We start from the raw sequence: 16,838 nt of genomic DNA on the forward strand, positions 1-16,838 counted from the left end.
ATCGTCAATAAGTGTTGCTTCCTAAGTGGACAGTTTGATTTCACAGAAGTGTGATTGACTTGGAGTTACATTGTGATGTTTAAGTGTTCCCTTTATTTTTTTGAGCACACACATCATTGTATTTGGTGTCACCGCCCTTTCCTTTTAAAACCACATAAATTTTTCTTCATACACATCTTGGAGAACTGACCGCAGATCTTAGATGTAGACATGCTCAAATCCTTCTGGCCCAGATTTATCAAGCCTTGGAGAGTGGTAAATTGCACTGTGATTAAGTACCAACCAATCAGCTCCTAACTGTCATTGTTCAAACACAGCCTGTAGCATGACAGCTAGGAGCTGATTTACTGATACTTCATCACTGTGAAATGTATCACTCTCCAAGGCTTGATAAATCTGGACCTTTGACTCTTCATGTAATCTCAGACATACTATGATGTTGAGATCAGGGCTCTGTGGGGGCCAAATAATAACTTCCAGGACTCCTTGTTCTTCTTTAAGCTGAAGATAGTTCTTAATGACATTTGCTGTATGTCTGGGGTCGTTGTCCTGTTGCAGAATAAATTTGGAGCCAATCAGACGCCTCCCTGATGGTACTGCATGATGGAGGCCCACAGAGCCCTGATTTCTAATCATCGAGTGTGTCTGGGATAACATGAAGAGACAGAAGGATTAGACCAAGCTTACATCCACAGAAGATCTGTGATTAGTTCTCCAAGATGTTTGGAACAACCTCCCTGCCGAGTTCCTTCAAACATTGGGGCAGATGTAGTAACCTGGAGACGGCATAAGGAAGCGATAAACCAGTGATAAATGCAAGGTGATAAACCCAACAGCCAATCAGCTCCGATATGTAAATTAACAGTTAGGAGCTGATTGGCTGTTGGGTTTATCACCTTGTACTTATCACTGATTTATCACTTCCTTATGCCTTCTCCAGGTTAATACATCTGCCCCACTGTGTGCAAGTGTACCTAGAAGAACTGATGCTGTTTTGAAGGCAAAGGGTGGTCACACCAAATATTGATTTCATTTAGATTTCTCTTCATCCACTTTGTATTTTGTTAATTTTATAAAATGAAACTATTAACACTTCTATTTTTGAAAGCGTTATTACTCTACAGCATTAAAACTTTTGGACAATACTGTATGTATTTACATATATATATATATATATACACACACATATACATACATGTACACATACACATACTCACAGTACCAGTCAAAAGTTTGGACACACCTTCTCATTCAATGGTTTTTATTTATTTTAATTATTTTCTACATTGTAGATTAATACTGAAGACATGAAAACTATGAAACACATGTGGAATTATGTTGTAAATAAAAAAGTGTAAAACAAATCAAAGTATATGTTTTATATTTTATAGTTCCTTTTGCTTTGATGACAGCTTTGCACGCTCTTGGCATTCTCTGTCTCCTGGAATGGTTTTGAAGTAACAGGTGCGCCTTGTCACGAGTCAATCTGTGGAATTACTTGCCTTCTTAATGTGTTTGAGACCATCGGTTGTGGTGTGCAGAGGTAGGGTTAGTACACGGTGGACACCCCTATTTGACTACTGTTGTAATCCATATTATGGCACAAAACACTCAACTCAGCAAAGAGAAACGACAGCCCATCATTACCCTAAGATATGACGGTCAGTCGATACGGAAAATTTCAAAAACTTTGAATTGTATCCTCAAGTGCAGTTGCAAAAACCATCAAAAGCTATGATTAACTTGCTCTCATGAGGACCGCCCCAGGAAAGGAAGACCAAGAGTAACTTCTGCTGCAGAGGATACGTTCATTAGAGTTACCAGCCCCAGGAACCGCTACTTAACAGCACCTCAGATTGGAGCCCACATAAATTCTTCACAGAGTTCAAGTAGCAGACAAATCTCAACATCTACTGTTCAGAGGAGACTGTGTGAATCAGGCCTTCATGGTCGAATTGCTGCGAAGAAGCCACTACTGAGGATGAGCAACAAGAAGAAGAGAATAGTTTGGGCCAAGAAACACACAGACTGGACATTGGAAATCTGTACTTTGGTCTGATAAGTCCAAATTTGAGATTTTTGGTTCCAAACGCCATGTCTTTGTGAGACGCAGAGAATGGTTTCTGCATGTGTGGTTCCCACTGTGAAGCATGGAGGTGGGGGTGCTTTGCTGGTGACACTGTTGGTGATTTATTCAAAATTCAAGGCACACTTAACCAGCATGGCTACCACAGCATTCTGCAGCGCCATGCCATCCCATCTGGTTTGCACTTTCTGGGACCATCATTTGTTTTTCAACAAGACAATGACCCCAAACACAACTCCAGGCTATGTAAGGGCTACTTGACCAAGAAGGAAAGTGATGGAGTGCTGCGTCAGATGACCTGGCCTTCACAATCACCCGACCTAAACCCAATTGAGATGGTTTGGGATGAGTTACTGTAGATCGCAGAGTGAAGGAAAAGCAGCCAACAAGTGCTCAGCACCTCTGGGAACTCCTTCAAGACTGTTGGAAAACCATTCCAGGAGACTACCTCATGACGCTGATTGAGAGAATGCCAGGGTGTGCAAAGCTGTCACCAACGTAAAAGGGGCTACTCTGAGGAATCTACAATAGAAAACATATTTTGATTTAACACTTTTTTCTTTACAACATAATTCCACATGTGTTCTATCATAGGTTTCATGTCCAGGATTAATCTACAATGTAGAAAATAATTAAAACAAATAAAAACAACCGAATGAGGAGGTGTGTCCAAACTTTTGACTGGCACTGTATGTATATATATGTATATATATATATATATATATATATATATAATCTATCTACCTATACCTATCATGAGCTAGTGGACTAACCTGCACAGTGGATGTCTCATTCACAATACTGTAGTCAGTCAGTGTATCTCTTATGCTGCACCTCACAGTATATAACATGTATACTATTTTGGCAATGCTGTAAGCTACAACTACGAATGTCACAAAGTGTTGGCAGACCAGCCACATACGATTTAAAAGAAAACCATAAACATTTTTGGAGATAGTCTTTTTCCATCACCTCAATCATTCTTAGGTGCAAGATAAACATAAGCCAAGAGCTAGGCTGTGTCTTGTGGTGCCATTAGTACATACCTGTTGGCGGAGGCTGACTATACTGGGGTCCATATCTCCACTGGGCAGCAGCTGGATTGATGTAAGGTCTTTGAAGAAGGCATTTTTCCCCTGAATGTAAAGAATAGATTTTTGGAACTGATCATTAAATCAATTTCTCAGAGTCCATCTGGTGGACACTGCTACCATTTGACTGTGTTGAGAGTACAGAAGCTGGGCACTTAAAGGGTTAACTGTCATCGAGACTGCAACTGCTCCCCTCCCCAACACCATCTCTCAGTTCATACCTTTCAGAGCCCCAGAGGACGGTGTAAACAGAAGGTAAACCATTGAACAATGAGCATGGAGAGGGACTCAGAAAAGGGTATTTTTGTCTTTATCTTTCTCTGAGTCCATGGGGGACACTGGGAACACCGGGTATAGAGTGGAGCAGGGCAGTCTGGGCAACAACTAGTTAAACAGGCTTCATTTCCCTTACGCCCTGCCCGCTCAGCCAGAGAGCCAGTTACTTTACCAAGCCCAAGGAGAGAGAGAGAGGGAGCGGAGACTGGCATACATACCTCAAGCACACAATCTGCCATTAAAGACCCATCTAGCTTGGGGTATTAGGGTGGCCACCCAATGTCCTTCATGGTCGCCGAGAAAGGGATTTTACAGGTAAGGACAAAAATCACCTTTTCTCATGTCATTCATGGTGAACAATGGGCCTTCCCAAAGTAGTCCCTTTTAAGGGAGGGAACGCTTCTGTGCTGTGCTTAAGTCCATATGCCCCAAACCTGCATCAGGGGAGGCGAATGTATCAAAGCAATATAATTTGATGAAACTGGGGAACAAAGACCATATAGCTGCTATACAAATTTGCTCTTCAGATGCGCCACACCGAGCCACCCGTGAAGTCCCCATGGACCTGGTGGAATGAGTACTCACTGAGAACGGTTGGTCCACTAAAAGGTAGGCCTGGCGGATAGTGAAGTGAAACCAGCGGGTCAAAGTCTGTTTGGAGGCTGGCCAACCGCGTTTGTTGAAATCGTAAAGGACAAAAAAAAAAAGGAAATCAGACTGCAGATGCAGTGTCCTATCCACTAAAATTCGGAGGGCCCGGACAACATCCTGGGAAGCCTAATTCCGGAGAGGACACCTGTACAGAAAAGAAAGTTACCACAATTTCCTTATTAATATGGAAACAAAACATGATCTTTGGATGGTAATAGATGGTCATCCAAAGAACCAGCAGATGCGGATGAAAGATAAGCAAAGGAGAGAGAGGGGCCAGGCTATGGAAAGCCGGAAGACAGTCTTCAAGGTAAGCCAGCAAAGGTCCACAGATTTCAAGGGCACAAAGGAGAAAGTCTGATTGTTCCTGCAACATCAAGGTCAAGTCCAACTAAGCCACCAGAGGAACAAATGGAGGATAAAGGTGGAGAACACCTTGCAGAGAAGTCTGCACATTTGGAAACATTTCCACCTATTCTGAAAAAGGACAGAGCGTGGAGTCCTGAACCTTAAAGGAGGAAATGTGAAGTGACTAATCCTACCCTGCCTGTAAAAAAAAGACAACACCCTGGACAAACAAAGGTCCAAGGATTCAGACTACGGGTCAAACATGAAAATAGGTCTGTCAAGCCGAGTAAAGTTCTAGCTGGTGGAAGGTTTCCTAGTGTTAAGCAGGGCATCTTTAGTCCTCAAGATGGATGACTCAAGAGCCATCCCATCAAAGTAGGATGGTCGAGGTCTAGGTGAAGACACGGCCCTTGAGACAGGAGATCTGGCCTGAGACAGAGACAGGACAGTACATTAAGCTCGACAAGGCCAATTGGATGCGATGAGAAAGGCGGTGCTGTACTCCAACTTCCGCTTGTGGAGAACCCACAGAATCATGGTGATTGGAGAAAAGATATAGAGAAGCGTAAAAAGGTCCACCGGACTGCAATGACATCCACCAGAAATGCAGCTCATGGTTGTGGCGGGAGGCCATCATGTCGATGTCCGGACAACCCCAGCGATGTAACAGCATCTGAAAAACACCTGGTTGTAGAGACCATTCGTCCAAGTATACATCTTGACAGTTTAGGAAGTCCACCTCCCAATTTTGGACCCCTGGGATGTGAAATGCTGGGAGTAACCGCTTGGCCAATCGAACAATGCGTTACTTCTCTTATGGCACCATTGCAGCTGGTTCCATACTTATGATTCATATCTGAACCCGGACTGGTTTGTACAGGAGGAGGGGTTTGGACTGGTACAGTGCTTTGTAAACCGCACAAAGCTCTAGGATATTGATCAGGAGCACAGTTTCCTGGGTTGTCTATCGACCCTGAAAGGTGTGTTGAGATGAATCCGTCCCCCAACCTCAAAGACTTGCAACAGTGGCGAGTAGGACCCAGTCCTGGAACTAGAAGGGACGATCCTTGTCCAAGTAGGAGATATGGGTTCTGAGAATATTCCTTTGTGTGGAAGGTGGAGACCAACATGCCCAGGATCTGCATACAGTCGTGAATGGACACCTTGCGTTGTTGAACGAAAGACTGAACTTTGTCCATTAAAGAGATCAGCTTGCCTCTGAGAAGAAACACCCTCTGAACCTTTGACTCCAGTAAGTCTCGCAAGTGGAGCATCTCCTGAGACTGAGAAATTGTGGATTTTTTCCCAGTTGATCAGCCATCCATGGGATTGGAGGAGGTCAAAGGTTATTTGAAGGTGGTCCCAAAGGACATCTGGAGATGAGGAAGAATACAGATCCCCCAGTGTCTGACATCTGCTGCCATTACCTACAGTACATGACTTTAATGAACAAACAGTAAGCTGCAGAAAACACAAACAGCAATGCCTGAAATTAGTAGAGTTCCGCTCGTGCTACAAACCTGAGGAAAACTGGCGTATCTATAATGGGTGCAGTGTGTGTAGTGTACAGGTGCCCCTGAGTCCAGGGGGGCACACACTGCACCCCTCCAGAGTCCCGCGCCAATGTCACTAACGCTGTTAAAATCCTGTGAAAATGGTGCAGCGGCCTTTTTCACAGATTCTGCGCATGCGCAGTAGAGAAATCACTGGGCAATGGCTGCCACGCCATTTTCCCGGAGATCTGCGCATACGCAGTAGAGTCTAAGACCCTACAGCGCTCTGGGCAAAGAGGAAGGGGCCCGAACGGAGGAGGCCAGACACGGGCAGCTGAGGAATCTCTGATCGTTCCATATGGGAATATGCACCGTGGATTAACCAACCCATAGGTCCAAGGAACCAGGGTCGGATCTAAGCTTGTTGGGGCCCCCACTAAAAAAAATTGCTGGCAACCCCCCCCCCCCCCCGGTACATGCATCTGCTAGTACTATGTCTGCCCCTGGTATAATTCATGTGGGCACAGCACATTGGGGCAGTGGAACTAGCACACAAAACACACCATCTTGATTCCTGCGACGGAGCAGGGAGCCGGGAGAGCGCGCTCAGAGGAGACTCCGAGTCCTTAAATATTTGCAGAGGCTGCGAGTAGCACTGGGAGTGTGTGTACGGAGCAAAATCCCGCAAGACTGTATGCACTGCGCTGAAGAGCTGCCTCTCTAAAGGAACAGCTAAGTTGCCGAAGTGGAGGAGGAATGGAGACACAGCTAAATGCTGTGCTCCGGTTCTAATAGCTGTGTGTGGGGGGCCCCTGCTATAATCCGGCTCTGCAAGGAACCCATATGGCATCCATGAGGGAAGCCAATATAACTACTGGAGCAGAATGTGGCTATCCTGTAGTTGTGCCACAGATCAGATGGCTGACACAATTTCTGCACCTTTGGTGGAGCCACCAATTCCCACAGGAGAATTATTTGCCAGCTGAAATGCTCATCTCTAAAATGTACATGTCTGGCACACATGCTCTGCCCAAGTCAGGATATGGAAAGTTGCTCTCATTGCTACGGAACAACAGATGTATATCTCCCAAAGGCTTGGCCCTCTTTCCAGGTTCCCTCCACAAGGTATATACTGATCTGAATAGAGTATAGCAGCACTTGTATATATAGAAATAAAGAGGTCCAGAAACTTTACTTGTTTAACTTTCCTGATGAACGTTGTTAAAACAGACATTGAACACGTAAGGAATTCTATACACTAGTCACAACCCCATGGAGGTTGTGGATATGACTGCTGTCCAAGATATCAGAGACCAACAGACCTGAAACAAAAGTTTCCTTCGTCCCAGATCAGCTAGAGTTCCACCACAGGGTGACGCATGTCAGGCACTGTTTGCAGAAGACATAGACACTGAGCTAGGTCCACTGCATGTAGTAGGAAACTGGCCACTGGCAGAAAAGATCTGTTTGAAAGGTCCCTGAAAATAACAGAACCTTGGTTCCAAGGCTTGGACGCTCACCTGATAAGTGCGCTGTCCTCCAAGTGCTACATACTGTTGTAACAGGGAAACGTGCGTTCTTTGATATGCCTCCCCAGAACGAGCGACTCTGCATTAGGGTGGTCAATGCTCAAAAGAGACATCCACAATTGCAAATGGATCTTCTTGTTTCACAGATATTTGTGCTGACGTTTGCCTTTGATATTGATCGGTTGCTTTTATTATTGATTTATGTACACAGTCCAGCACTATATACTGTATTTGTTGCTTATCATTGTCATGCCATGTCTTACTGACGTTGAGCCACAAAATTATCCACCCATGACAGACGTTCCTGTGGCCTATCCCTAACATTTCTCATCTGGTATAGCCCATATCTACTTGGAGGAGACGCTGCAATTCCTCCTCTTTTAAATACTCCGCAACCAGCTGATCATCCGGTGTCCTACCAGTTCCTGAATGCCCTGATTCCAAAGCCAGCAAAATATTCAGGGTTGGGCAAAACATACTGCAATGCACAGGAAGGAATCCTGCAGCGAGCACAATGGAGAGGTCAGGACTTAGAGGTCAGGTTTATCAGTCCACAAACTAACCATGCCACCACGTAGCCTACCTCACATCCCTGCTCCCTGCCCTTCACTTCATTCCCTGCCCTTCACTTCATTCCCTGCCCTTCACTTCATTCCCTGCCCTTCACTTCATTCCCTGCTCCCTGCCCTTCACTTCATTCCCTGCCCTTCACTTCATTCCCTGCTCCTTGCCTTTCACTTCATTCCCTGCCCTTCACTTCATTCCCTGCTCCCTGCCCTTCACTTCATTCCCTGCCCTTCACTTCATTCCCTGCCCTTCATTTCATTCCCTGCTCCCTGCCCTTCACTTCATTCCCTGCTCCTTGCCTTTCACTTCATTCCCTGCCCTTCACTTCATTCCCTGCCCTTAACTTCATTCCCTGCTCCCTGCCCTTCACTTCATTCTCTGCTCCCTGCCCTTCACTTCATTCCCTGCTCTTCACTTTATTCCCTGCTCCCTGCCCTTCACTTCAGTCCCTGCTCCCTGCCCTTCACTTCATTCCCTGCTCTTCACTTTATTCCCTGCTCCTTGCCCTTCACTCCCTGCCCTTCACTTCATTCCCTGCTCCCTGCCCTTCACTTCATTCCCTGCTATTCCCTGCCCTTCACTCCCTGCTCCCTGCCCTTCACTTCCCTAACACTGACTCACTGCTTATGTCTTGTGTTAGTCTGTAGACTGTAAGCTCCATGAGCTGGGCCATTTTTCCTCCTGTTCTCATTTCCTATGTCTCTTAAGGTGCCCACACACTGTGCGATGTGTTCTCCAGGGACACATTGGTAGCGACGGAACCCAGTGGGGTGCCATCATAGGCTAAGGCACACGCACTTGCCGATGCCGGCAACGGCGTGGGGAAACGATGTGGCATTCTGATCAGTCGGAAACACCCACATCATTTCAAATTTCGTGCCATGTGTGGGCACCTTTTCACCCCAGCTACACTTCCTAATTGGGCGCTCTGCCCCCAGATTTCAGCCCTTCGCTGTTTTTGTTTCTTCAGAGGAGCTAGATCCATTATCTGCGCCCCTGCTAATAGGTACAGGTTTCAGCTTACACTGAATATTTCCATCACTGGCCGTGCTGAGAGTTGTAGTGCTATCTGTTACTGTTCTGTCCCATACTGTTTTACCTTGTACTGATGTACGGTACTGCAGAACCACAACAACAGAGAGTTCACCCGCTTCCAGTAAGAGTCCGAATTCTCGCCTACAGGTAACTGCTGGCGCCTTCGCTGGTTCTGATTATTGAAAACCTCAAGGAGTCTCCCTAATGGCAGAGACACAAGTCCCAATACAACACAGAATCCTCCAATGGGTGTGGATCATAGTGTTGACAGTAACTAGGTCGACAGTGACTAGGTCAATACCTGAAATAGGTCGACGTGGTGATTAAGGCGACATGGGGAAAAAGTCGACATGAGTTTTTAATACATTTTTGGTGTCGTTTTATCCGTAAATTGACCAGGAAACCCCAATTAGTGCACTGTGTCCCCTTGCATTCAGGCTACTAACCCTTCAGGTTACTATTCCCAATTGTAGTCCACGTGGATCGTAAATTAGTGAAAAGTTCAAAAATACATTTTTAACCACTTAACTGACGATTTATTTCGCCGAAAACTGCTCCAAAATTGTCGTTTTTTTTTTAATGAGTGAATTAAGTGAAGAACATGACTTTAACCCTATCCCATATTATTGTAGTTAAAAAAATAAAAAAAAAAGGAAAAAAAAAATATATTTTTTCTTTCAAACATCGAAACATCGTTCGGGAACGTCACGACCATCGGGAACATCACGGGTTTCATTTTGAAAGCCGGGACAGCCTGCAGGTATGCAAGGGGGTCAGAGGGTGGCTTGGGAGGGTTAGTTTACTCTCCCCAGCGGCTGCCATTGTCTGCAGCTGCTGGAGGGAGGGGGATCCTGCTGTGCTGACTGATCAGCAGTGATTGGCAGCACGCCAGACACGGGGAGAGTGCGGGGAGGCAGGGGGACCTTCCAGTCCCTCTGACAGCAGCAGCGGAGGGAAGTTTCTCTTCCCTGTCGCTGCTAACCCTCTCTATCTGACTGGTCGCATCCTGTGCTCCCAGGTCACATAGAGCACTTGCTGGTGTGGTCGCATCTGATGTCACAATGCCAGGCAAGTGGTTAATAGAGGAAAAACTCATGTCGACCTAGTGACCATGTCACCTAATGCATGTCGACCAATAGTGGTCAACCTAATAATTGTCGACCTAACGACCGGATACCTTTCCAACATCTGGACCCTTGGAGAATCATTCTGGGCCATAGACAAACCTAAATGACTGAATCTGCTCCCAGCTGGTCCATGTTGAAGAAGGATGACAGTAACTTCCTTGGAACCTGTAGTAAGCGTCAGCTCAGCAATGTTCTGAGCCAGGGATCTTACATGAGAGGGTCCACTATCTACTGCTGCATCCACGTGCCAGGATTGTCCACCATGTAGGTTGCACACTAGGCACCTGGATCACGCTATCCAATTGCTCATTTTAGTTTGAAGCTGGAACAGGTGAACTACAGACCTGACGTCCCTCCTCCAGCCTTAGGCATGGAGCTGTTCCCGGAGAGGTACAGGGAGACCAGACAGACAGAAACAGGTTCTGAGCTACAACAGTAATACATGCAGTATTTATAATTATGCTAGAACAAACCTCCAACTTACTAGGCCACCGCAGACTTCCAGCAGAAGAAGGGGCCTCTAGAGGAGAATCTAGTGGAGAGGTGCTTCTACCCAGCAGGAAGAGGAAATCTGCAGGGGAGGGAGGCGGTAGGTTTCCTCCTCTTCAAGGCCCGCTGCAACTGAAGCCTTCCCTGCTCCAGTCCCATCAGCCCTAAGCAGAGGTACTACTTAACCAAAGAAGGCTGTCTGGAGCAGGGAGTGAGTGGACTGACCCGAGGGCGTTGGCAGCATCCATGTTGGAACGGGGCATTTATAGACACAGCTCTGATTCGTGTTCCTCACTCCCCTATGTGTAGGTCAGATAGGGGAAGGTGGTCACCTCACTTGGATTGTGTTGGTATTTACAGTCTGGCTAAAGGGGGTGCATTTCCGGTACAGAAAGGACTTTTTAGTGACAGAACCCAACACAATCCAAGTGAGGTGACCACCTTCCTCTATCTGATCTACACACAGGGGAGTGAGGACCACAAATCAGAGCTGTGTCTATAAATGCCCCGATTACACCAACAGCCCATCATCTTGGCAGGTAACCTGAACTGGAGAGACCAAGGTTGGAGAGAGGAGGAGCTGCTGTCTTCAAGAAAGTTAACCCTTTAAGTACTCAGCTCCTGTGCATTCAACACAACCCACTTGTAGAAGTGTCCCCCTGCCTGAATAAATGAAGGTGAACGTAGAACTGTCACCTTACTTACAATGGCTATGTATACACACAGGATAGTAATGCTGCAGATACAGGAGACTGAAGGGAGAACACTTACCTTACTGTCAAAGAGAGCGAGGGGTTTCACGGATTTCAGAGAGAACCACATAACAGCGTACATGATGAAGCAGAATACAAACTGGTGCTCTACCAGGGGGTAGTGAATGTGCTTCTGCTCCAGAGCCAGCTCCACAATAGAACTGGGACCTTCCACCGACACCCAAGCGTCTTCCACCTCCAGCAATGGGGCGGACATCTCATCACTGCTAACGTCAGCCTATAAGGACATGTTATGTGATGGTTACATCCACAGGACCGCAGCCAAATACATTGGGGTACGGATGTGTCCTCATACACCTAACCTCAATACGCAGTGCGAGGTGCGTGGCGTGAGACACTACATTGTCGTCAGGCGTCTTTTTTTGCCAAAAATGCATCATAGTTGCAATGTGTGATCCTGTATACAGAGCAGAACTTGTATTGTCACACTTTGTATACAGACTCAGGCACACGCAAATATACAAATGTCACACATCAAATTATCCAGCAGTTTCCCCGTGCGTCCTAGTCGCATTGTGTGGAGAATAAGATGCATTTTCAGCAAAAAATAGCGAGCTTACAGCATGGTTCCGGAGGTAGGATGTCTGATAGGCACCTTTGGCTGGACGGTCTAACTCTGGAATAATTTACACTTATTATTTACTAAAAACGTTTCATAGATTGATAAGAACAAGAGAATAAATACTTATAATTATTCAATATCACAAACAGAATAAAATCTACGTAAGAATTTGCTATAAAAGATCCGGTTATATAAACGTCACACTCCTCAGGCGAGCTACACACTACGCCTTGTATGTACTGGATTGTGGTCGCTCTGTTTTTTCTGATATTCCATAACAATAAATTAGAATAGATGTCAGCACTATTATAGAATAAGTGCACAAGTTATTATATTTACAAGCACAGTGAATGTTACATTTTTTCAACGTGGTCGCCAAAGGAGATTATGCAAAGTCGCATGCGCTCAAACCACTTGGTGGAGCAGCTGGACCAGTCCGAAGCAGGCGTGTCTTCTACATGCTGAACGGAGGTCTCCACCCCAGCTTTTGGTGATTCACAATGAATCCCACACATCTTGCGCTTGATTTGTGAGAACACGAAGACGTCACAAGGAACCAGGTCTGGACGGCACAGCGGATGACCAAGCTACTGGATGGGTTCATGGGCCAGATAATCCAGCACTTTCCTGGACTTGTGGGCAGGTTCATTGTTGTGATGAATAGGGCATCAGGAGCGTGAGTTCTTGGACAGCGCCAGGAAGTGGCAGGCACTGGTTGGCGTACCAGTCACCAGTAGTGGTGCGCTGCTGCACGAGTCAGACAAGCTGTGCTACAAACAACTACACTTTATATAATTACTCCACTATCTATAGAAGGATGTTAGAAGAGGCCCACTGCACCATACAAAACAAGAAAAAATAGGATTTTGGTACTTACCAGGTAAATCCTTTTCTTTGAATCCATAGGGGGCACTGGAGTACTCTTGGGATATGGACGGGCGTAGCCGATCAAAGGCACTGAATATTCAAATTTAGGACTCTCCCCCCCCTCCATATCCCCAAGTACCTCAGTGTACTTTGCCAGTGTTTTTTACTGAGCGAACAGGATACAGAGAGGTTGACAATGGAGAATCCCTATAACATAACGGACAACCACAAAGTTGATCCGTAACCTTATTGTCAACTAAACAGTTGACACCTTAACCGATAGAACTTTATAATTTGATCCAATCGGTGAAAATGTGTTACCATAAGCTCCTTTGAGCTTAATACCACCCAAGTAAAATTTGTTCACTAAGCTCCCTTGAGCTTAAACAACCCAGGTAAAACTGCTCTGGGTGGGCGTCCAGTGCCCCCTATGGATTCAAAGAAAAGGATTTACCTGGTAAGTACCAAAATCCTATTTTCTTTATCATCCACTAGGGGTCACTGGAGTACTCTTGGGACGTACCAAAGCTTCCCTCGTGGGCGGGAGAGCTGTTTGATACTTGTAACAGTAGGCAGCCAAAGCTAAATGCTGATGGCGCCACCATTCATAACGTGTAAACGTGCACCAACGTGGTGCACTGAAGGCTATGTAGCCGCGTCGTAGACGCTCCACGACCCGCTGGGTTCGACATTCCCACAGAACCTGTGGAATGAACTATTACTGACGTAGGCGATTGTAACTTAGCCTTAAAGTAAACCTGACTTGTAGTCATTATTATCCAACTGGATAATGTCTGTTGAGAAACTGGCTAACACCAGTTTGCAGTATCATATATAACAACAACGTATTCATATCACGTACTGTAGACGTTCGGTACATATATAAACGCGTAACGCGTGTACCACATTCAGAATTTTAGAATGTGCTGTCCACACAGTAACCACTATTGGTATATTGATGTGATGAATACGAAAGCGGATTTCGTCCGAAGATCTGATTTGTCATGAGAAACTCAAATACGGTGGCTTGGAATACAAGGCACCCAAATATGAAAACAAACCCCTTGCCGAAGCACCCTTGCCGTAGGCAAGGCTAGAAGAAAAATGTTTTCCAAAGTGAGAAACTTAATCCCCATTTTTTTAAAAAGGGTTCCAAAATATGAAAATTTAATTCCCTTTTGTTAAAAAAAGGTGCCACAATATGAAAACTGTAAGAAATCTGAACCCAACCTCAAATCGCCTGGCGCTGTAGGTGGGATAAATAGAGTCTGAACTTTGGTGACACCTTGTAGAAAGATGTTCACAGACGTAAATAGAGGCAAACGCTTTGAAAATAAGTTTACCACACAGATACCTGCACTCTTAGTGCAGATGACCGCAGTTTTCCATCCCATTCCGTTTAACAGAATACGGGTACTTGAAGTATGATGTTGGAAACTTCCGAGAGTTACAACCTATGTAAGCACACGAAATTTCTTAATAATGAGCTGCCTTAAGCGGCTTACTATTTCGTAACATGGTTGGTATAACCGATACTGTAACGCTCTATTTTTTAAGAGGGCGGTCTGAACCCTCACCCTGTCAACCGCAGCTGCGGTACATAGATAATAGGTACATAGGTAACTATGGGTAAAAGAAACGTTTCCTGATGTAACAGGTTGGACGTATTATGAGCGGGGCCAGATCGTGTGCAAGTATTCCTTGACAATTCGAGAAGCAAACTTCTCTGAAACCCATGAGATACCACCAGTATGACTGTGACGAACTGTCTTCTGATCCGTTTTGGCAACGAAGAGAGAAGCAGAAAATGGTGGAGCTAGATACACGATGCTGAATGACCCCATGAATGTGATGTACACATACTGAGCTTTCATCATTGTGGCGAGATGCCATCATGTATACTTGAGGGTAACCCCCTTGTGTGGACTCACCTATGAAACACCTCTGGATTTAATGTCCAGTTTCCAAGATCCAAACCCTGACGGGTGAGATCGTGTTTCTTGACATTTTCACATAATGGCGTTCTGAGCCATTAAAGATTTGAGTTACCTGCCGCATAGTCATGCGGCTTCTTGGTTCTCACTGTTGTTGAGTATGCAACTGCCGTTGCTTTGTTTGACTGCTTAAAGGCAGCGTGAGCCAGGGCTGAAAAACAAAATTACATGAAACTCACGGTTGTTTCTCTCCACAGAAATCTTTAGTAAAAAGCGAAAGATTTATTCGTTCTGAAGAGAAACCAGATTCTATCCCTGGTCAGACTGAAAGCGAATCATTTAATGTATTGTAAAATGCACAGAGTTTTAGGACATTTATCTATTGCATTGTAAAATGCACAGAGTTCTAGTACCTTTATCGACAGGAATCTGTCGTGTTTTAGAACCTTTGCGTTGATTTTAACTACAAATCCTGACTCTCTGTGACTGTCGTCCAGAGTATACGCACCCTTGTCCCTCTGTGAGAAACGCGATTGAAAACACATCTTTATTCTTAATAAGTGAATACAGCAATGTACCGCTAATGTGCGTGTACCTTTGTTCTTGCTGGTGTAGTAGGTAAAAGTCTTTGATTTACCGTATTTATAATCTTACCTAGGAATTGACATCGTTTAGACCGACTTAGATGTGATTGTTTTCGAACTTAATATGCTACCGCAACTTAATATGCTACCGCAGTATACCTTAGTAGCACAAGATAGAGGAACTTTGTTGATACATAGTTCTTATGTGAGATTAGCTATCATTTCAACATCACTTTGGTAAATACCGGAAGCGATAAGCAACGGAAGAAATGAACTGGTTAATGGTTGTGGCGATTTGCAAACGCTAGAACCTGATATGAATAAACCTGACTGGGTAAATACGCATTGTGAAAATCAATGCAATTATACAATTGTGTGGCTCCAATAAGCAAAAACTAACCGCAGAAAAAACCATTTTCTAACTGTAGTAAATGACTTGCTGATTGATATTCCACGGAGCTGTTTGATTTTGCTCAAACAGAAGGGAATAAGTAACTTTGACTCTGTTAGCGTACTATTGCCTGGTTTATAAACCAGCAACGACTAAATGACAACCTGCCAAACCGTTCGACAGAAGCAGTTTTGTACTGTAAGCTGTAACTAGCTGCGACATATATGAGTTGAAGTCATGAAACCTCGCAACTGTAACATGAAAAGACGCACTTCCACAATTGTAAAGGCGGTCATCAAACCACTGGCTTGCAGACTGTAACGTCCTGTCGTTACATTTCTTATAAAGGAATAAAACGCTGTTACAAGTATACTGTATGCGTATGCGCTAATGGCAGAATATCCTAAAGGGATAAAATGGCGTTACAAGTATATCAAATTTAGGAGCAAACAAGCTCTGGCCTCGTCGCGCTTAACTAGCGACAATGAAAATAACCGGCGTTAGCAGAAGCTTTACAGATATACTCTGCAGCTTCTTTTAACCGTGATCGGTATGGTTTCATACATAGATCTAGTGACCCAAATGTATCTGGGGTTTTTATAATGTTTGACAGAAACGCATTTACCAATGCCGGATCGCGTCCTTTTGGACACGATTATGTATGGTTGTCCAAAACCCCGCACTATCTGAGTGCTGGACTAATGTACCCTTCTCACTTGTAGTTATCGGTGTGAGATTTGACATAGAATCGTGCATTAAATTATAAGACCAGTGAAAGAAACACTCTGGTACCCAAAGGAAAATTGTCACTTTGGAAAGCTTGTCTTTTGTTAGCGCTGGCGGAGTTATTCTGAGACTCCGATTACCGCTGTTTTAATTTGAATTGCCAATGTTAACATTTTTAGTCTGCACTAGAGCCTTATTTGCTATGTCGACAGACATCATAATAGGCAACAGACAGACACTTGCACGACTTAATAAAGTTATTATATGGCATATATATCTATAGATATATGTTATTGCTGAACAGCATAT

At 44.8% G+C, this 16,838-nt stretch overlaps 1 protein-coding gene and 1 pseudogene across 2 annotated transcripts in view; both read right to left on the reverse strand.

Moving 5' to 3' along the window:
- Nucleotides 1–16,838, reverse strand: part of RAB3GAP2 (RAB3 GTPase activating non-catalytic protein subunit 2) — a 546,281-nt gene that overhangs the window by 22,800 nt on the left and 506,643 nt on the right. For both annotated transcript variants that reach the window (XM_063919133.1, XM_063919131.1), the window contains 2 exons: nucleotides 11,464–11,682; nucleotides 3,133–3,222 (listed from right to left, as the gene is read on the reverse strand). In XM_063919133.1, coding sequence (XP_063775203.1) covers nucleotides 3,133–3,222; nucleotides 11,464–11,682 — 309 coding nt within the window. The remainder of the gene's footprint in view (nucleotides 1–3,132; nucleotides 3,223–11,463; nucleotides 11,683–16,838) is intronic.
- Nucleotides 15,030–15,139, reverse strand: LOC134913510 (U5 spliceosomal RNA; annotated as a pseudogene).

The sequence above is a fragment of the Pseudophryne corroboree genome, chromosome 4, assembly GCF_028390025.1.
Source record: "Pseudophryne corroboree isolate aPseCor3 chromosome 4, aPseCor3.hap2, whole genome shotgun sequence".
Taxonomy (NCBI): Eukaryota; Metazoa; Chordata; class Amphibia; order Anura; family Myobatrachidae; genus Pseudophryne; species Pseudophryne corroboree.